We start from the raw sequence: 21,316 nt of genomic DNA on the forward strand, positions 1-21,316 counted from the left end.
AAACGACGTTGTTTGTTTGTTTAGAGCAGACTGATCTTAAATGGGGATGAGGAACGTACTTTGCACAGCCCAGGAAGAGAAGTGCTTTGAAAACAGCAGTGCCGAGCAAAAATAAACTCCGAGCACATGATCTACTGAACAAGAATCCTTCATAAAACATGGTTCTAACATTCTACGTGGTTGAGAATCTAGGAACAAATACATTTCAGTGAGGTCTGGCCCAGCTGTGTCGCAGTGCCAGCCTGTCAGACATAGAGCCTTGCTGCCCTAGGCACTCACAAACAAGTCCGATCAATCATCTTGTCTGTCTGCATCCCTCTCCCACCTTTATTAGACAACTGGACAAACACTGGATTACACTATTGATTTCTTTCCTCAGAGGCCATAGCCTCGTCAAGAAAGTCAGATTTTGATCTTTTCTAAGCCTTCAATGTAATCTAATATTGTGGGGAGGTCTCATCTGGCTTTGGCCAAATAATATACTTACATATTAATTTTTAAGTGACACTTAGTATTAATTTTTAAGTGACACTTAGTTGGTTCTTGAGTAATGCAATTTTCTCAAGTGACATCTGCCTGATCTGTAACACACACTGCAATTGACTGTAACTGCCTTTGTGCTGAAACAGTATTTCAGTTATGAACAAATGATTCACTATGATTAACTTTGTTTTTTGTTTGTTTGTTTGTTTTAATCTACCTTTAGCTAGGTGTGTTTTTCTTATCAACTATCAGTAGAGAGAGACTGGTGCCTTCTTTTCTGTGTTGCTTTAAAAAAAATTACCAGTAAAGCAAACTTTAACACCTGTTCAGAACATGCTGTGAGAGAAAGGGAGGAGAAAGCTTAACTTTGGAGTATTTTGCTATCATAATTACTATTATTGTTGTCAGTATTAGTTACATTTGTTTCCTTTTTTGAAACATGCTTTCATTCTGTCTGTGTGGCCCAGACTGGCCCCTAATTCATCACTATCCTTTTGCTTCAGCCTCCTGAGCTTTGGCCTCATAGGGATGTATACTTTTCCCTTTTCATTTGTTTATTTTTAAACCTGAGTTGGTGTTACCATTTTAAGTAAGGTAAACTGGCACATGCCTTGGGAGGCAGAGGCAGGCAAACCTCTGAGTTTGAGGCCAGCCTGGCCTACAGAGTGAGTTCCGGGACCACCAGGGGTACACAGAGAAAAACCCTGTCATGAAAAAACAAAACAAAAAGAGAATCCCTCTCAAACTTGGTGGCTTAAAACAAGGGAGTGTGTGTTCTTTGCCAGTCCTGGAGGTCAGAAGTTGCCTTCTGTAGGGTCTCCAGCAACCAGTCCTGGAGGTCAGAGGTTGCCTTCTGTAGTGTCTCCAGCAACCAGTCCTGGAGGTCAGAGGTTGTGCCTTCTGTAGGGTCTCCAGCAACCAGTCCTGGAGGTCAGAGGTTGCCTTCTGTAGGGTCTCCAGCAAGCCCCAGCTCCTGGTTTTTTTATATCCAGAAGCAGCATCCAGGGAGATCCAGGGAGCTTACCTTTATGCTTACCTGCTTTTTCCTCTTCTGTCTCTGTCTCTCTTTCTTACTTATGAGGAAAGGATGTATGAAGTTTCATTAAGAGCTCACCCAAGAAAACCCAGGATAATAGCTAATCTCATTTTTTAAAAAAAAGATTTATTTGTTTAACATTTCATGTGTATGTATGTGTGTGTGAGTGTATATATGTAGCATTGTGTGCAGGTGCCCACAGAGGCCACAGGAGGGTGCTGGATCCTCTGGAACTGGGGTTATATAATCCAATCATAGGTGTACACCTGCTCCCCATATAAGGTCACTCAGGCATTGCCCTCCTACCTGTACTACAAAAACAAACCTGTTCTGTTGTTTATTTTCTACCAAGTCATTGTTTTGCTACAGTATATGCTGGCCAAATTCAGTGGTATGATAGCCAGTTCTTAGATTTTCAGGATTTTAGCAGCTGATTGTAAATTATTGCCAGCTTAAAATTGACCTTGGTGGGAGTTTTTACACCATGGAAACTGGCAAATACTGTAAAACAAGGCTTCTTTCATCCCCCAACTCCCACACCAGAGAGCTGCTTTACCAAAGTAGCACCCATGGATCAAATCTCTCTGACCACAAGAAACAGCCTGGAGTGTTTCTCATCGAAATAAGCCCCACGAGGCTTGTCTTCCGCCCTAGTTTGCTGTTATGTCACAAGCAACTGTGAACGTTTGTATGGTGCAGTGAGCATTACCCTCCTGAGCTAGCACCATCTTTTCTATTTTACAGCCTGGCTCATTTCCTAGCATACAATCAATACATATTTGAACTGATTCCTTTACCTGGCCTCTTTTCCACCTCTGGAGATGACTCATAATCTGATACAAACTGAGGCCTGGGTAGTTGCACTCCCAAATCACTGCTAGTGTTGCTGAGATGAGCATGTGTTCCTGACTTGGAGTGGAAATGTGGCAAAGGCGGGTTGAATTGAAAACAAGCCCTTGAAAAAACCAGCTTGACACAGTGTACTGTGTAAGCCAAGGTGAATATAGTTAGAGAGCCAGAAAATGGAATGAATGCTTCGAGAGGTTGCTTTGGGTTGACTGAAAACTTTTTTTTTTTTTTTTATCATAAACATCTACTAGGAAAAAAGCAAAACAAACAAACACCCTTTGGTCTGACCATTTAAGTTCATCTGACAAGTCCAGGGCCCTGCCCGTCTCTTTGGAGAACCAAGGAGAGTGTGAAGCTGCTCTTTTGATTTTGGTTGCATGTTCACTGCAACAATTAATGAAATCAATGACCCAATTATAGAATTCGGGTGATGAGAGCAAATATTTATGTCTGGACAAATTAAGATGGGCATGGAGTCTTTTGTAAAACTAGGCAGAATAACTTTGTGAGGCAATGAGATTTTATTATTCACTCTTTAATTCAGATTATGTTTCTATTGCCAGCTTAGCTTTCGATTTTGGGGATTTGGTGATAAAGGATTGATTACCGTGAAGGTCTAATTATGTCCTTATCTTGAAGCATAAGCTCAAAAAATGTACATGGAAGTGAATAGATGGCTCTATTGTTCACTCCTTCACAGCGAATCCCTGTCCTCCGGGACATGTTGTCTCAGACATGATCTGCAACAGTGCTATCATCTAGCTGCTTTTTGGAATTCAGAATTTCAGGTCCTGCCTTAAGTCTGAATCAGATTTTGTATTTTAATATGATCCCTCGTGATTTATGTGTTTAATAAGCCTTATAAAAAGCTGATTGAGTAGGCGGAAACATTAATAACTATAGCAGTCACTGCAGAGGCTGCTGGAAAGGTATCAAGAGCAATGAAGTCAACATTTTCAAAGACTGTTTAGAGTTTCATTTCAGAGTTTTACCTTTGACCCTTGTGCCTGAAAAATAGCAATAGCAACTCGGTTTAGGGAATTTTCTCTCCTGAACCCTTAGATGTGTTGTAACTGGGTGCAGACGTCGCCATTTTGGCTGTTGACTGCTTCACAAACTCTGGTGGTACCATGCTCTGTCACTCTGTCAACCGCCCGCTGCTGGCGTGGTCCTTGCAATGTGCTTCACCTCAGGGGACCCAGGGGACCAATGCTGCTCTTGTATCAGGTGATCCCATGGGACCAGTGGGGTATCAGATTTTTAAGGAGGCCTTTTGTGACTCACAGATGTGGAACGTTAGACAGATGTGTATGTTTATTCTCTTCACGTGAGAATATTACTCATTCATAGAGAGGAACAAATGGCTTCTAAAACCAAACCTTTAACCCAAGGTGGCACAGAAGTCATGATTTTCCTTCCTCAGCCCCTGGAGTGTTGGAGTTATAGATCTACAGGTCCCTGGTAGGCACTTGGCATTTTTATTTTAAGACAGTGTCTGTTGTAGGTCAAGGCTGGCCTCAAGCTCCCCACGTAGCCAAGGACAACCTTGAGCTTCTGATCCTCCTTCCCTGTGTCTTCCAAATGTTGGGAGTACAGGTATGCGCCACCTCTCCCCGCTCCCAGAGCCAATATTTCTTTCTTTTGAACATTGATTCAGTAGTAGGTGAGAGTTTGGGTGTGGTCAAGGGAGTAAGTAACATGACTTCGTTTCTGTGTTTTTGTTTTGTTTCTTAGATACAGTTGGGACTATCCCAGCACTCAGGAGGTATGGATAGGTAGATCAAGAGTTTAAGGTCAGTCTTGGCTACATAGGGAATTTGAGCCCAACCTGGACTACTTGAAACCCTGTCTCAACCAAACAAACACCAAACTAACCAAGCATAAAAAAAAAAAAAAATGCCAAACAACCCTGTCTCCAAAGCCAACTAACATTATTGTGTGTTCAAATAACTGTACAGAAAGATTTCCACTTAACTCTGTCCTTAAATTATTCATAAGAAGTGACAGTTGGGAAATCTCTTCTGCCCTATCCAGAAGTAAAAGGTCTCTGAGGGTTGTCTGGAGATCTGGGTGGTAATGTGATAAGAGCCAAATTGCAGTGCTTCCCCCCACCCCGCCCCCCATTTCAAGCTGCCTACTGCTGTGTGTGCCTCCCACCCTTTTGTCTCTGTTTAAAAGCTCCCCTTTACCCTCCAGGGTGACCAAGCCCACACTCAACACTATCTTCTGTTAGCCTCCTCTCTCCCCTTCTGGCTTCAACAGAGCAGATGAGGTATATGTGGAAATTAGAAGTCGCTTAGAGGCCGAAAGAATTCCATGGCACTTGAAATGAGTTCCTACTCTTGGCTGGCATTTTACACAGATGGCAAGTAGGGTAATTTCATGCCTGATTAGTGGAGGGGTTTGTTTCATCGTATATGCTGTCATGTTCAACAGTTTCTATTAAATGGAAAACTTTGATTTGACTACCCTCCATTTTAAGGATTCTGGTATCTGTTGATGGATGAAAAGCAAAAGGCTTCTGAATGCATCTAATCTACCCTATTGACTCTTTGTAGAAAATAAATCTCTTCAAATTCATGGGCAATGACTCAGGGAGATGGTTCCAGAACTTTCCCTCTCAATTTTTCTAGATAACTTTTATTTATTATTTAGGTTATTCCTGAAACAATACATTTTCTTCTAGCATTGTTAGTAGTGATTGGTAAGTGATCCAAACGGGCCAAGACTTAATATAAAAGAGGCAGTTGGTCCATCCTGGCATTACTATCCAGTCGTTCTGACCTTTGGGCTTCAGTCACACAAGTAAAGGACAAGGTACTAGTGGGAGGCAGCTATCACAAAGCCCTTGTAATAAAGCAACACATTTCATTCTGCAAGGCCTCACAGACTCCTGCTAAACATATAATTTCAGCAAGCTTGTTTATCTGCTTTCCCGGTGCCTGAAGCACAGCCGTGGCAGAGTGGTAGGAGGGAGCAGTGTTGGCCCACGTGATGACAGCAGAAGTTGCAGAGTAACAGCTTGATGGCAGGAGGGGACATGGGAAAACCCAGCACAGGGGGAGTGGGAGCAAATCTGTTCAGCATGTCTGTTTAAAAGCTCTGAGAGGGGTGTACTCTCATAGCTTTTAATGGGAAAACATGGCTAAATTACAAGATTTTGCAATTTTGAAGGTTCTGACTGAAGTTATTTAAGAAAACCAATGATACTGTAATGGTTAGGCTACTCCTCAATAGCAATATTATAAAGATTTTGGCACGATCTGTGAGGCTTACCCATGTACATAGTACCCATGGCCCTGGGTTGGTTAAGGTGTGTGGTCTTTGTAGTTGCTAAATGAATGTAGCTTAAATGAGTGTAGAAACCTCCGAGGCCGCTCACTTGGGCTCCTCTCAGGTAACTGGAACCCACATAGAGCATAAATAAAGCTTTATTCACCGTGGCTGAGCCATTGTATTCACTGTGGCCAATAGCAAGTTTAATCCAGTTATTAAATTACTTAATGTATGTGGTTTTATTTTGTTTTAGCAATTATTCAACCATCTAGGCCAGTGGTTCTCAGACTTCCTAATGCTTTGACACTTTAACATTAACATAGTTCTTCATGTTGTGGTGACTCCCAGCCATAAAATTATTTTGTTGCTTCTCTATAATTATATAATTTTGCCACTGTTATGAATCATAACATAAATATCTGATATGTGACCCCCCCAAAGACCTATAGGAGGAGAACTACTTACTGATCTAGGCCATAGACATTATATGGAGGATTGTTTAATCACTTCTGTTCTGTGGTTTGTAGGAACAGTTTTATTAGTTTGCCTACATTTAGGGTAAAATTAATTTTTCAAGTAATTTCAGTTGTTGATATAAATATAAACAATTTTAAGGGAGAGTTCTGAGTCTTGGCTCTGATACTCCAATTATTCGTCTTAGTTGCTTGAAGTACGTTTTCTTCTCGCCCTCCATTGGCTTCTTGGTAGATGTATGCTAGGCGGAGAATATGTGAGATGCACACACTGGTTATTAGACTGGGCACACCAGAACCGCACGCGCTCCAAGAGGACTGTTGAAGAGGTGCAGCTGCTCTTCTGGTGTATTAGGGACTGCAAGGGATTTATTGTGAAGCTTAGATAGCTTTAAGTTACAAATGCAGCTATGTGTGAGATGTAGACGGCAAGTTGGAAGGAATTGTGCTCATTGTTTGGGGTCTATGCATTCTTAGGGGGCAGAGGTATGTACTGGGGAACAGTCCCATGAAGCTCTGTAAGGCTAAAAGCACTGTGGACTCTTAAACATTTTTTCTGAAGTGATTTTAAAAATTCCTTATCTTATTTTTAGTTCTTTTTGTTTTCTTGAGACAGGATGCCACATACATATAATGTTGGCTGCTGTACATAGAGTGGAAGATGACCTTGAAGTTTTTCATTATCCAGTGGGTGTGCACCACTGTGCCTGACAGTTATATCACCTCTGCACTTGTAATAATGGTCAACATGGATAAATCATTGAAAACTAAGCTAAGGCAGGCCCAACACACCCGGTAGACATGCACCTTTGACCCATGGTACCTGCCATAATCCTTGCGTCCTTGGCCACTGCTCTGGCATAGAATACACAGGCTTGAGTTTCCCTAGGGATTTAAGCCCTGAGGTCTCTTGAGAACCCTGTTAGCTTTTAAGTCCTCATCAATGCTAACTGGATTGTTTGTTACTTGCTCTTCAGTCCCAGTGTCGTCTTATGTAGCATGAAAATGGACTGTCCTAGGGGCTCTGCTCTATGTCCTTTTCCGTGAACATCTTAGGCTTGCTGTGCTTGAAGAGTCTTTTCTTACAGTCTCAGAGAGTTGGAATACACTTGGGACACAAGTTCACTTTTAGAACTTTTTGTTTGTTTTTCCAGTTTCCTTCTGTATCCCTGGCTCTCCTGGAACTCACTGTGATGACAGGCTGGCCTGAAACTCAGAGATCCTCCTGCCTTTGCCTACTGTGTGCTGGGATGAAAGGCCTTTGCCACAGCCCAGCTGCTTTTAGAACTTTTAATCAGGTTATTTTCCAGCAAACTTGTTAGTGTTGATATGACTAATTTCTTGTTGCTGTTGCCTCCCTCTGAGCTTCACTCTGGGGCAGAGGATGCTGCTGTTTAGGACCAAGGCATAATGCCCAGGGGAGGTGCTACGCCCCAATGAACTGCAAGGTAGGATTTCTAGGTGGTTTGCTTTAGCAGGTAGCTGATTGCTCAGAGAGGATTCTTTCTGATTGGGTGGCCATTGAAAGGTGGCAGAGGTTTACCTCCTATGGCTAGGCTGAAGAGGGTGGTGCTTGGCTCCACCTTCTGCCTGCTGATAGCAGGAAGGGGAGGCAGGAACAGGTACAAACATGGCTGCATTTCACCTTTGCTGAAAGCAGGAAACGAAGTGAAACCGCTTACCTTATCCCTTCCAGTGGCATTCTTTAACCCCTCTAAGAACACTGGACTAGAAACCACGTTAAAAGCGCTCCTGCCGATACGCTTTTACAGAAGTGGGTTCAATAATTGGTAATCAAATTCTTTTTGTAATCTGCAGATGCCTACTTTCTGCACAGGTTTGCTTTTCCATTTCTTTGCAGTTCAGAAGTTTGAGCCACCACTGAAGTATGGTTTGTGGAGGGGCGGGGCTCTCTGTCTCCAATGAGGAGCCTTCAGTGTCGGGCAAGCCTGTCATCTTCCGCAGGAGTGCTTACTCTGTAATCCTAGCTGTGGCCGCGCAGCCCGCTTTATTGTTTGTGGAATCCTGCGGAGTAGCGCTTCCCAGATGGGAAGGAGGGCAAGTGGGCGGTTTATGATTCTGCCCTGTGCCGGGACAACAGAGCCGAGCCTTTGATTTCTCCTGAGTAACCTGTGTGGGTGAACTTTAAACTGGGGGCCTGCTTGACTCTGGATCATTTTCCGAAGGGTGAGGAGTTAGTTCCTCCACCAGAAGCTTGGCTTTCTGCCTTCAGAAGGAAAGATGCGCTGGAGAGGCATAGGATTACATTTAAGGATGCTAGCCATACAGCCAAGAGTCGGGGTACCTTGGCTTGTCTTCGCAAAGTCTTGGCAAGTGTGTCTGAAATGACTACACTGCTTTTTTTTTTAAAGGTTGCACTTTTTTTTTCTTTTTTTTTTTTTTTGCCTGTGGACCTCCCGCCAGAAATTGGTGCCGCAATGTGGCTAGAGTAAACCATTTTTTAAAAATGTATCTTTAATCCTTCATTTTCCTTTCCCTTTTAATCGGGCACGCAGAAACACAAAGCCTTCCCGAGTCTCAGCATTGTCTGGGTAAGTGGAAAGGGGCAGGCTCCTTTCGAGGACCCGGGCCAATTCTACAAAGCCAGCTTTTTGTTTGTTGGGCTGCCCTTTTGTCTCTAGAGGATTTTGATGTGAAAGAAGATGAAAAAGGAAGGCTCCTCAGGTTCCTTCAGACTCAAGGCAAATCCAGGCTCCCTCTCACGTGCTGTGAGTTGGATAAATTTCTCCTCCCTGTCCAGGCAGACAAAGAGGCTGTTTCGCAGTGATGGAGAGCTGTCTGTCTGTGGGCAGCAGGTGGAAGCAGATGATGAGAACTGGATATACAGAACCCAGCCCAGAAAAGGTGACTTGAATTTTTTTTTTAAATTTAAAACATCTTTTTAAAAGTTTGTTCTATAAAATTCTCTGTTTCTATCAATGATTTCTTGTCATGCCCCACCCCACCCCATTAGGAGTTTGTTTCTGAGTTGGAATTCAGTATCATTCATTTGTTTACATGTCTAAAATAAAAACTGCTCCTGAGACTGTAGCCTCCAGAAAGGTTAAACAGCTGATGTTTGCTGCAGGTGCTCTCCCTTTCCCAACCCATGCTCTCCTGTAATTTAAGTAAAGTCAATGAGAAGATAGCACCACAGACGGGATCTTGCAGTCTGGGCCAAATCACGAGCTCTTTTCTGTAACTGCTCTAGAAAGCTTGGGGGTTTGTGGAGGGTCTTTTTGCACCTTTTTCCTGAGAAGATGAATGGTTTCTGTGGATGCTTGAATTAGACAGGTGTTGAGTATGACACAGGGGGAAAGGGATACACAAGAGGTTTACCTTGGCCAGAAAGAGTTTTGGATTTCTGTCAAGTTCCTCCTCAGTGTTGGTGTCTGTTCTCAGGATTAACATGTTAGACGCACCCCCCTCCCCCAAAGGTAAGGAAAACTACAGTTCTGCTGGAGGAAAGGGGTACATTCTGGTATTTTGTAACACTCCCTATTTACCATGTGGAATTTCTGATCTGTTAGTATGTCTGCTGTAGGGACTGCATCGTTTAGCTCCAAGACGGCCTCTGCATTGGATGTTGTCCGAAGTCCAACAGGGAAGCACTTCTGTGTTATTAAGGAGCCTGGCCCGGACAGTGCCAGGACTGTGTGTGGCTTGTTGATTGTGTTCTCTCTCTGTCAAGAGAAACCTTGCTAGAGAGTCTCAGGGACCTCTCTTCCCTATCCTTTGAGAATCCAAACTGCAGAAATGTGAAAATGAACTAACCTGTGTGCTTCTGGGTGCATGGTCACTCTTTACAAGGACAGTGGGTGTCAACCTGCTTGTGCTTGTCTGCTGAACTGTGGCAGAGGAAGAACTAATTAATATTCTTTGAAGATGTTTCTTATGTCAGGGAGCTGGTCATGAGTGGTCCACCCGTACTGAGCTTTAAAACTTGGCTTTTCACTTGACACTGTATGTAATTGCCAGTGTTGGAACAGGCATTTGCTTTCTGGCTGGAGCTGTATAGTTTAAAATCTGTGAACTACTTTTCTAAATCAGGAATAAGCTGTGGTTTTGGCAAGTGACTGTGCTGTAATGTTTGAACTAAACATGTTTGTAGGGTGGACACCAGAGTGCTGTGGTTGCAAGAGGGTGCACTTTTGACTCTTTTAGCCTTTGCCAGAAGTTGCTTCTCAGAACTTATTTTGCTTCAGACCAACTGCTGTCAAGTTTCCGCTGAAGACTGTATACGTGTGAGCATGTGGCTTTCTTTATGACTTCTACTGTCCATGGTTCATGTAAATTAACATTAAAGGGATAGAGACCGAATTTGTATGCATTAGGTTTACTTGGAAAGTGAAGCAGGTAGTGTATACTTGACTTATAGAAAATAAGGAAGTTGTTGTGAAGACAGGGGCAAGTTCTAAAGGAAGGGAGGGCTTGTTTATTTGTAACACAAAACACAGTGCCTTTTATCCCTTCATGTAATAAGGGTGCACTGTAGCCTCCTGTGTGTAAATGGGGGCCAGCTACAGCATGTACATTTATAGGTTCTTAGAAATAATTGTCCCAGAATAAATATCATAATTTTGACAGATGGAGTTAGGGAAAATATGTAAAAATCTGCCTGTATATTACAAATCACAGAATTATATTGTTTCCATGTTTAGCTTGCAAGAGAAGATTGGCTCTCATCCTTGACTGTCTCAGGGAAAGGTTCTAACAGTTGGCCTTTATTCCTTATAATTCTCTCCTTTGGAAAAATGTAGAAGTGACATTTGTTTACACTAGTAGATCAAAAGAGGAACCATCTTTAAGGAAAATTATGCAAGGTTTTAGTTTTTGTTCTGATGGGCAACAAAGAAGCTGAAACCGAATTACCTGGATCACCTGCCACTGCCGTGGGTGGCCATTAAGATAGGGTCACAAATAAAAAAGCACCTAAGGCTTAATGGTCTGATGGGAGCATGAGGTGGCTTTCAGGTCTAACTACCAGAATGTGAACAGTCTTTTGATTTCATGTATGTTTTTGAAAGATGGTTGTCCTTCTCCCCTCTCCCACTACCTTCAGCCCTGACAGATATAGGTGGTGCAGTGGTAACTTGGAAAGTCAGCCTTATTTGCACTCTGTGAGGTCTGGGGAGGCCTGCTCTGCAGCTACATCTGCATGTTTCCAGCTGCCTCAAGGCCAGATTGTCTGTTGTTCCTGCACACTATCACTAGATAACAGCTTTTAGCACAGCCAGCCCACTGGATGCTCAGTGAATAATAAGTTGTGTAACACATCCATTCATTTTGCAAAGTAGAAGGTTCTATTACGTGAAGCTCTAGGCTGGTCAGTAACAGTCACATTTTATGTTTTTACATGGTTACTTTGGGGGTGGTTATTTATTTACTTATTTATTTCTTGAGACAGGGTCTCTCTATATAGCCCTGGTTTTCTTGGAACTCAAGTAGACCAGGGTGGCCTCTGGTAGGATTAAAGACATGAACCACTATGCTTGGCTTTACGTGGTTAGTTTTGAAGTATTTATCAGTGCAAGCATATAACTGTAGCCTTTGACTTTGTTACTTATGCCACAGAAACTAAGGTAAAACAATAGCTTAAGATTTCTTTTGAAGATTCTTTTTGTAAGATTAGAAGTGACTAGTAGGCATCTTTCTACTACATGACTTTTCCCCATGTTTAAAAAGTTGCCTGAAGTGGGGCTGAAGAAAGGGCTCAGAGGTTAAGAACCCCTACCGCTCTTGCAGAGGACCTGAATTCCATTCCCATGACCTCGGTCAGGTGGCTCACAACTGGCTGCAACTACAGCTCTAGGGGATCTGATACAAGTCTCCACAACCTTAAGGCATTTGCACTCATGTGCCATATCTCTTCTTCCCTGTGTACACATAATTGAAAAAAGAGAAGCTACTAGAAGATTCATATAAACAGGTTCAAGGCAATCACCACTAAGTATTTAGTCTTATTTTGTCACAATTTTAAAAGTTGTTTGTACTGACATTTGTGCTTGAGTGGTTAACACAGTGATCAGTTCTTTTGTTCTCACTGTGATATGACCCACTTCAGCACACTATGCTTCAGTGTAATTATAAAAGCCAGAACGGGAAAGCAAGAAAGTCAGTGAATCAGGAGCAGTATCATTAAATGCCCGCACAGGAGAAAGTGAGATAGTAGCTGCACAGGGGACTTCGGTGTAGCTTTCTTTGCAGTGAGGTGAAGGCAGGCTCATGGGAACCTTGCTTGCTGAGTTCAGGGTGGAGGACATGAAGATGCACAGGTCCTGCAGCCTTGGAGTTTATGCTTCTGTGGAAAAGCACAGACGGTGTCTGTAGGGCAGTTTAAAAAACTAACTGAAAAAGTACAGTGATTGGCTTAGAGAAGGCCCACAAAAGGAATTTTGTCTAAAACATTTTCATGTTTTCTGCGGTCTTCTAGCTGTAAGCATGGAATTAACCAGTGTTTAATGAGTGGTTCTTCACCAAAACCACGTACAGTTCTCAAGGAAAACTAATGACCCGTATCCTCCCTATGCTTCTCCTTTCCTGCTCATTGAAATAAAATCAAGAGAGGTGAGGTAGTGATGGGGGTGTCCTCTCATCGCTCAGAGCATGTTTTGTTTCACCCCAGCTCTCCTTTTGCTGGTGGAGGCGTGATTGATGATTCTGGAATTGACAGGTCTACAAATAGAAGGTTAACTGACATGCACAGCCTTGTTTTAAGTAACATTTTTATTCTCATCATGTGGATTTTATCATCATCTGAACTTACTAACACTGCCAAATCTAACTTGTCTATATTTCAGTGCTTGTAATTTCAAACATGAGGCTAGAGATACAGCTTCCTGTAGACTATATTTGAGGAGTGAGACCCTGGATCCAATCTCTGGCACCTGCTGTCTTACCCCCAAGAGGGCAGCCTCTGTAGGTATCAGGGATAATGAACAATTTATACCCTAGATGATCATTTTTTGCATGTGGGAGCTATATGTAATTTGTATGTAGGAGCTATGTATTATTTCATCCTAGTATTCCATGTCATAAGAGAGTTGCAGAGAACAGGCCCACTATGACAACTGGATGATGATGATGATGATGATTTTGATGATTTTTGTTTTTTTAGACAGGGTTTCTCTGTGTCATCTTGGCTGTTCTGGACTTGCTTTGTAGACCAGGCTGGCCTTAAACTCACAGAGATCCACCTGCCTCTGCCTCCCAAGTGCTAGGATTACAGGCGTGTGCCACTGCTCCCAGCTAGAATTGGATTATTAACAACCAGATATTATGATAGGTAAAAATGGTTTGCCAAGATCCAGTGCAGCAAGTTCAAATGTCTACTTTTACATTAATACTGGGTCCTATTATTATTCATAGTAAACCACCTTTAAAATTATGAGACTCAAGAACAACACTGACATTAAGGAAGCCTAAAAGGCATTGGTAAATACTGGTAAAGGAACATTTGAAGTTTGTGGTTCAAACTAAACAAGATTTATTCTAAGCGTCACTGTATTTATCAGGAAAGTGGTTAAGTAGATTTTTATCTTAACAGAAGCACTAGACAAATGTTCTCAATGCATGATGACTTGTTTTCTTTCTTAAATTCCTACTTACGTTCACATTCTGTGAAAGAGAGAGAAAGTGCTCTGCTCTGCTGAGATTGCCCTTTATTGACCTTTGATTATTTCTTTTTCCCTTGAGGTTGGCAGTCTTTGTTGACTCTGTACCTTGTTTTATTGCAAAAAAATGACCTTTTTTTTTTTTTTAAGAAATTAAATTTTGGAGGTTTTATTGAAATGATGTTTGATCTAACATCTTTATTAATGCTAAAGAGTTTGTGGACTTGTTTGAGAATTAGACACTTCTTTAATGACTTGAAGCATCTTACTGTCAAAATAAGGGGCTTCCTGCCAGGGCTTCAGTTTGGAAGTAAGTCATTTTTGCGTTTTTCTGTTGTTGAAATGTCTTTTCTAAATGATAAAAGATTTTTGAAACAACAACTTCAACAACAACTAATACTACTTCTTTTTCCTCCTCCTCCCCTTCCTCCCTCTCCTCCTCCCCTTACTCCTCCTCCTACTTATTTATTCATCTTTTTGAGACAGATTACCACTATGTAGCCCTGGGTGGATGGGAATTTGCTGTGTAGACCAAACTGGCCTTGTCTTCATAGAGATTCACCTGCCTTCCAAGTGCTGGGATTAATGGTATGCACTACCAAACCCAGCTTTTTCTTTTCTTGTTTTTACAAATAGTTGTAAAATAATTTTCAGCCTCCTATACATTTACAAGTATTCACTATTGTTTCTGTAATTTGAAGGGTTTTCTTAAATTATAATATTTTCTATTAAGTTAAAAGTTTGTTGTTGTTCTTCTTTTGTTTTCTTTTCACTTTTTGAAACAAGGTCTCACTATGTAGCTCTGAAACTCAGAGCTCAGTATGTAGACCAGACTCTCTTGGAGTGCAAAGATCAGCCTGCTTTTGCCTCCTGAGTGCCTTGATTAAAGGTAATAGTACACACCAGCATGCCTGGTGAGTTTGTTGTTGTTTTGAAATGGCTGTATTTTCTACCAAACACTTCAGCTTACTGTAGTCATGCTAGTTTTACCTCCTAAGGGTCTGCTGTGCTTGCAGTAACCTGCTCCTCCTTACATAGCTGCATCTTTAGCTCTTCTCTGAGCTTCTCTCCACATGCTCTTTCTTCATTCTCATTCCATTTTTTATTTCATCCTGGAGTGTACACTACTTCCATATTGCTGTTTTCTGTTCAGCCAGGGCCTGGATCTCTGCTGGGGTCCTGGAGCTCAGCTTCCAGATGGATACCAGGGGTTCCTTTTCTCTCGGGCAGCTAGAGCACCGTAGGGTAAGGCCCGAGTGTGCTAAACTGGCGTGTGGAGAAGATTTTCTATAGAGTGTTCCAGTTTAGCTCTTCTAGCGCGAGGTCACTGGTAGCAATGGAAGCTCAGGTGTTCCAAAGCCTATGGTAATACCAAAGTGTTACAGCTCTTGGTTAAGCTGCTGTGCTAAGCATGGCAGAGGTGCAGTCCAAAGCCCATGCCTGGTCAGCTTGCAGCCAAGACATAGGCCTGGTGAGGCCTAGGCCTGACAAGGCCAGAGGGCAGGCCTATTGAAACAAGGCCTGGCAGAAGATAATCTCAGATGGTCTTGAAGTGAGAAAGTATGTACCTTTATTCGTGTGAAATCAAGGGCAATATAAACCCTGGGCAGAGGGAAGGATTTCGAGGGTGAATGTGTTTGATTTGATGGGGTCAGTGGGTCAGGTTTACTTAATGGTCCTATCACAAGAAGGAAAATACTGTACTTAATTATCTTATGGCGGGTGTGGGGTTAATCTCCAAGAACAATTGACAACACTGCTAGACTAAGTTCCTTAGCAGGGTAGGGCTTTTCCAGGAATTCCTGGATGCTTGATAGAGCAGTTTCCTTATCAAGGAAGGGTCTGGCCTGTAAATCTGCCCTGAGGGCTATGTGAAGGTCCTTACAAGACCTGAGTTCACCCAAATCAGGAAGACCTTTAAAACCCCTCTGAGAAAAGGGAGTCTATCATCATGGACCGAGTGCAAATGATTGGCTGTCCACAGACAACCAACTTCAGCAGAGCCCCACACAGTGTTTTTTTCTAAAATGCATAATTACTGAGGTTTGTCTTTGGGGCTCCCACTGTCTACAAAACAAAGGCCCCATTACTTCATATAGCACAGAGTTTATGCTCTCTGATCTGTCTGCACCCCAACTCCTACATTGTAATGGGGGTGCGTGGGTGGGTGAACTTGCAGCTCTTTCACAAATCTAGGTGTTGTATTGCATTCCTTCCTCTTCCTGTTCCCAGAATGCTGCAGGCCCCTCCTGTGCCTGTTGACTTCCTAAATAACCTTCCAAACTGGGTAGTTTGGTAGTTCCTAAACCCCTCCAGGCAAAGCTGATTACTTCCTTCTCTGTTATTTTTCTGCCTTCTTCATCCCCTGTAATTACCTTTATCTTACAATGGTATATACTAACTTGCTTACTTTAGTCTGAGCCTTGAACTTGACAGCAAAGTCTTTTAGGACAGAAGCTTATCCCTCCTCCTGCCAAGGCTGGGTGCTTAGTAAACTACAGCTGAATGGGGGAACATAACTATTTAGACTCTTTGATGGTGCTGTTTTCACAGGCCGGGCACCACATGCTTGTTCATGAATCTGGCTAAAGAAACAGCAGGTGAGATGTAGGTCTTAGCCTAGTGTCTGAACTCAGAGTGTAGCAGAAGACAAGGTTTACTTTGTGGGAACATTAATGTTGGTGGCCGCCTGCTATTTGCTCTCAGGCTGTGCGTTCATTGAGCACAGTGTAGGAACATTTGATTATTTTGACTGATGAGTAAAGTTGACTTTTAGCAAGCAGAGATACTGTAGGAGAGGAGTAATGGCTGTCTGGTACGGAGAGGGTGGCTGATGTGGTGTTATGATGATCTTCTCTTAACCATTTTCCCTTGATTTCCCTAGTGTGAAGGCCAGGCTAATTCTAACACAGCTTCACTTAGTAAATATTATGTAGGTATCATAATCAGTAAAAGTAACAATTGACTTGATTGATAATCAGGAAACAGTCAGATCATTAGAATGGAACTGTCCAGGAAACTTCTCTGTAACAAGAAAGGGACCCACATATAATTTTTCAGACAGAAAAGTGGTATCAGTGATACTTTGGACATTTGGGGGTCATGGACTCAGTAATTTTCTTCCTCTCTCTCCTAGATTCGCAGCTCTTTGAAGTCTCATTTGTGTCTTACCCTGTGTCATATACTTTGTAAGTCAGTGCACAGGTGTTGTGGGAACATGAGTCAGTAGACTATGGCCCCATGGCAGACTAAATGGAACAAAGCGTGAAGGATTAGAATGGAACTATCCATAGGGACTGTAGTTATGAGAAGATACACATACTGGTCGAAATTATTTATATAGTCACACAAGGAAAGCAGGCATGGAGCTTCAGATTTCCCAGCTTGGCTGTCTTTATTAGGGGACCTTATGGGATTATAGTGACATGTCCCTGGGCTAATGACACTTGAGTTTTTAAAAACACTGTTAAATTTGTTTTAGCTGTATGAAAGGAAGATGGTTGTTACCTTAGATTTTGGCTTTCATTAAAGGTGGCATTTATGGTGATCACTGCCTTAAAGCGTGTGATTGGGAAATGTTTTAATAACCAGTTCTCATACTGCATATATATATATATATATATATATATATATATATATATATATATATATGTATGTATGTATGTATGTATTACTGCATGTGCCTGGTATGAGGCTGTAGGAACCTGTTACTGGTTATGGTGATGTCTCTGATCAGACACTCCACACCACACTTCTCTGTGCTATCATGTTCAGCATTGTCAGCACAGTCCTGGTCATTTCATGGCTATTTGATGACTGACTTGTTATGATGGATAATAAACCAACTATTATTTGGATCTTGCTAAAACCCATTGCTCTCGCTGCATTATCACACTTTGAATGACTGATAGGTGGTAAGTGTTCATCCAGGTAAGCAGCGAGATCCAGTTGAAGGCTTCTTCCCAGAAGGAGTTTAATTTGGTTTTCCAGTTGGTGCTTCTTATGACGGCCCCACCACTTACCAGAATATTCCCTTAAATTCCTGTGAACATCTCCCATCTTCCATGAAGGCACATAGTTGGGACTTGTGTTTTAAATGCTTTTGTTGCTTACTAGATATGGTACATCAGCCTTTTGAGAATGCCACACTCAGAAGCAAGCTTATCCCAGGTCCAGTGTGAGAATGGCTTAAATTGGGAGGGTACCTGGTACATCTCTTGCACTTTTCCTATACTGGGCACTCAGTAGGATAGGACTTAACCTTGCTACTTTACTGTATTCTTAGTTTTGAAAAAGACCACACTGAGAGTCATAATGAGTGACATATAATGGGGCAAGAATAAAGTAGAAGAAATAGGATATAAGATAGCAGAGGTCATGAGTCCATTTCTGTGTTGTCTCCACTTTGCTGATTTTTTTGTCTCCTGTAAAGGAATGTCCATCTTTGATGACTAGGTCAGATTTCTGAATATGCTTTCGGGATGACTAGTTGTGTGTTTTAAGACACAACTTGATATTTCTCAATGTGGTTGAAAAGAATGTGCAGCAAGGATAATAGTTCATCAAGTCATTGGTTAAAGAATTCTAGTTGTACGAGGAAGCCAGCAGGTGTAGTTTCATGTCTGTTTGTCCTTCGTTATGGATAGCTTAAAGTAACAACCACAAGCGGCTGAGATTTCAGTGAACTGTATTGTTTGATTTTTGTCCAGTATTTCACCTCTGTCCCTTGAGTTTCGATGTCATTTTGTAACCAGAAACGCTTCAGCTCCGGCAGAAACTGGGTTTCCAGTGCTCCTGGGGTACATTTTGAGATAAGCTGGAATTCTTCCTGAACACAGGTGAGTATTGGTTTAGTCTTGATTAGTTGGAGATTCTTTTACAAAGCATACAGGTATAGTTGGCAAGTTTTATCTTCATGGCTGGTTGTGGCTGGCTCTTGCTTGGGTTGCCGTGATCACCTTGTCTGATCGTTTATGTACATAATTTTTCCCTCATCAAAAGAAACTATAGAGAGTCTGATTTCCTGAAGAAAGATTTGGTTTCTACTTTACAGACATGTTATTGCTTCGTTAATCAACACACTCCATTCCTAGTATAAAACGATGGTGGAAATGATTTTTTTTTTCTTTATTAGGTTCCTTAGTGTGCTTGTTTGAATGTTGCCTTATCTGAGAATTCTGTGTCTGGCTTAGAAGTGGATTTTGAGATGGTGTGTCTGTTTTGTGTACTTTCATTGTGAGGCTGGAGTGAAGAGGTGTCTCGCCCTGTATAGTCCTTAGGTTATATACCACTGTCTGAGACTTGTTGTTTATTAAGTTACTGTACCCAGGGAATGTTTACGCCATTTACTTCAGACAACTTCATGTCAGAGATAATAAGTTTAGCTTGTGTCTGGGGTACTAAATGTTCTCCTTGTTTCCTAGTCCACATGTGGTTGACCTGAGTGCATACACAAAGGTTTTGTGGAACCAATTGTCTACCCTGCATGTCTACATGGGCTATCCCCAGTTTTCACTTATTCTCCCTTATTAAGACTAAAATGCTATCACTGACCTAGTTAGTTGTGACCTTGTTAGATCAAAACCTTGAGTCTGGAAAATGATACTTTCAGCTGCGTCACTTCTTTTAGTGATGTCTGCTGTGTGTACCTGATAGTTCCCTCCTGATAAGTAGAAGCAACAAGGTTTCAGGCAGCTTGTTGTCATAGAAAAGTCTGAAGACCTCAGGTACCCTGATATTCATCGTGGATTAGGGCTGCACCTCAGAAAAACAACTTGTGACAGTGAGTACAGAAACATTTCCCTGCTTCTGAAATTCCTCTTCTGAGTTTTCCTCTACTCCCTCAAGGCCAAGGGAGTGTGGTAGAAGCAGCTCTTCAAAAATGGCAGCAGGGCTGAGCAATTTCCAGTGTGAGCCTCGTTGCCTGCCTCAGTGTGACATCGTGTGACACTGAAGCGCCGCTAATCATTCCGGCTGATTCCTTGCACCTGCTGGCTGGCCCTAGGGGAAGTCTCTGAATAGTAATGTCTGGCCAGTGTCTGCTTTATTCATTATGCTTGCTGTCCATCTCCCAGAAGGGGAAAATTAGTAGAGAATTTTATTCACTTGGATTTACTTGTGTGTATATGTGTGTACTTGTGTTCATGTGTGCATATGTGTGTGCATGCAGAAGCCAGGGGCCAGTGTTGAGTTTCTTCCTCTGTTGCTCTCTACCTTGTTTTTTGAGACAGGGATCCTACCAAATCTGGATCTCATCAATTAAGACAGAATGGCTGGCCATTGAGCTCCAGAGATGCCCTGCACCCTGCCCCATTCAGAGCTGCTATGTCCAGCTTTTTACATGTGTGTTGGGGATAAAACACATGCCTGTATGATAGGCACTTTATTCACTGAGCTGTCTTCCAAGCACTTAAATTTACCTCTGAATTGTTAGACTCTAGCTCGTCTGTAGATAAAACCCTTTTTTTAACTACAAGAGAAGCAGCATTTTCTTAGTAACAAGTACTGTAGTAAGCTGGCAGTTGGTCAGAGATAATCCAATGGACACTGTGCTAGCCTACATCAGAGGGAAAGTACTTTTTATTTTATTTTTTAGTTGTTGGGATTTCTGTGAGCATTATTTTAAATCAGGAATAAAATAAATTTACCTGTAGAAAGCTAAAATGATTTGAAATGTTAGGTTCTTAACTTTGTTCTGTATTGTATTGTATCTAGAGCCTGTTTGCAGATCAGAGTTTACACAGTACCCACAGAATCCTGGAATAATTTTATTGTGATGACAGTCCTGTAAGATGGGCATTACTCCCTTTTGTGGTGAGAAGGCAGGTCCTGGACAATTAAATGACTGGTTTTCAGTCAGCAGGAGAGAAATGGCATAGAGGGTATTTGAAGCCACTTTTTGTGGTTTACTTCTCCCTTCTTCCTATGGCACTGCAACAATTCTGCACAGTGCAGGGGTGCAGATTTTTTTTTGACTCTTTGGTGTGTCTGTCAGTAGTGATCATCAGTAGTCATCTGGCATAGTCCTGATGGGCACCAGAGTTTGAGAACATCTTTATTTTGGCAGGAAATAAATCTCCATTGCTATATCCTTTAATATACTGACTACTTTGCATTTCTTTTCCACTATTAGGCTGTTTTCAGTTTTGTATTTGGGCCACTATGCTATGTGCGTTAGTGTTTCTAATTTGTGATCTTGTGGGGATGGTCTGGGCAGTCTGTTTTGTCCCAACTGTATTGATCTAAAGACTAATAAGTTCCTACACCACACCCTGAGTTTCCTAGTCAGAAGCCAATGTTATTCTGACCTCTTGATCTCATTTTCAAATGAGTTTGCTAGAAAAGTGATCCCTTCTTAAACAAGTGTTCCTGTATTACACAGTTGTCTTTTACATACTCATCTGCTGCTGGCTTGTCTTTTCCAGGACTTTTGAATTAATACATATTTGCATGACTGTACAATTCTATTACTTCATGTGTTTCTTTTTTGTAAAGGTTGAAGTTTAAATACTTAAGTAATCCCTCTGTGTTAGATTGGATCACCATCCACAGCATAATTTACTTAGTAAGAAAGTTTAATTTCTTAA

The 21,316-nt window shown here is 41.9% G+C and overlaps 1 protein-coding gene across 4 annotated transcripts in view; it reads left to right on the plus strand.

The window, feature by feature from the left end:
• Nhsl1 (NHS like 1) overlaps positions 1-21,316 on the plus strand; it is a 216,178-nt gene that overhangs the window by 74,675 nt on the left and 120,187 nt on the right. For 2 of the 4 annotated variants that reach the window (XM_055601999.1, XM_055602001.1), the window contains exon 1: positions 8,754-8,982. The exons of the other annotated variants lie outside the window; for them this stretch is intronic. In XM_055601999.1, the coding sequence (XP_055457974.1) occupies positions 8,781-8,982 (202 nt within the window). In that variant the 5' untranslated portion in view covers positions 8,754-8,780. Of the gene's footprint in view, positions 1-8,753; positions 8,983-21,316 lie in introns of those variants that run through there. 4 annotated transcript variants of the gene reach the window in all.

This window comes from Psammomys obesus, unplaced genomic scaffold, assembly GCF_907164565.1.
Source record: "Psammomys obesus unplaced genomic scaffold, mPsaObe1.curated_primary_1811, whole genome shotgun sequence".
Lineage (NCBI taxonomy): Eukaryota > Metazoa > Chordata > Mammalia > Rodentia > Muridae > Psammomys > Psammomys obesus.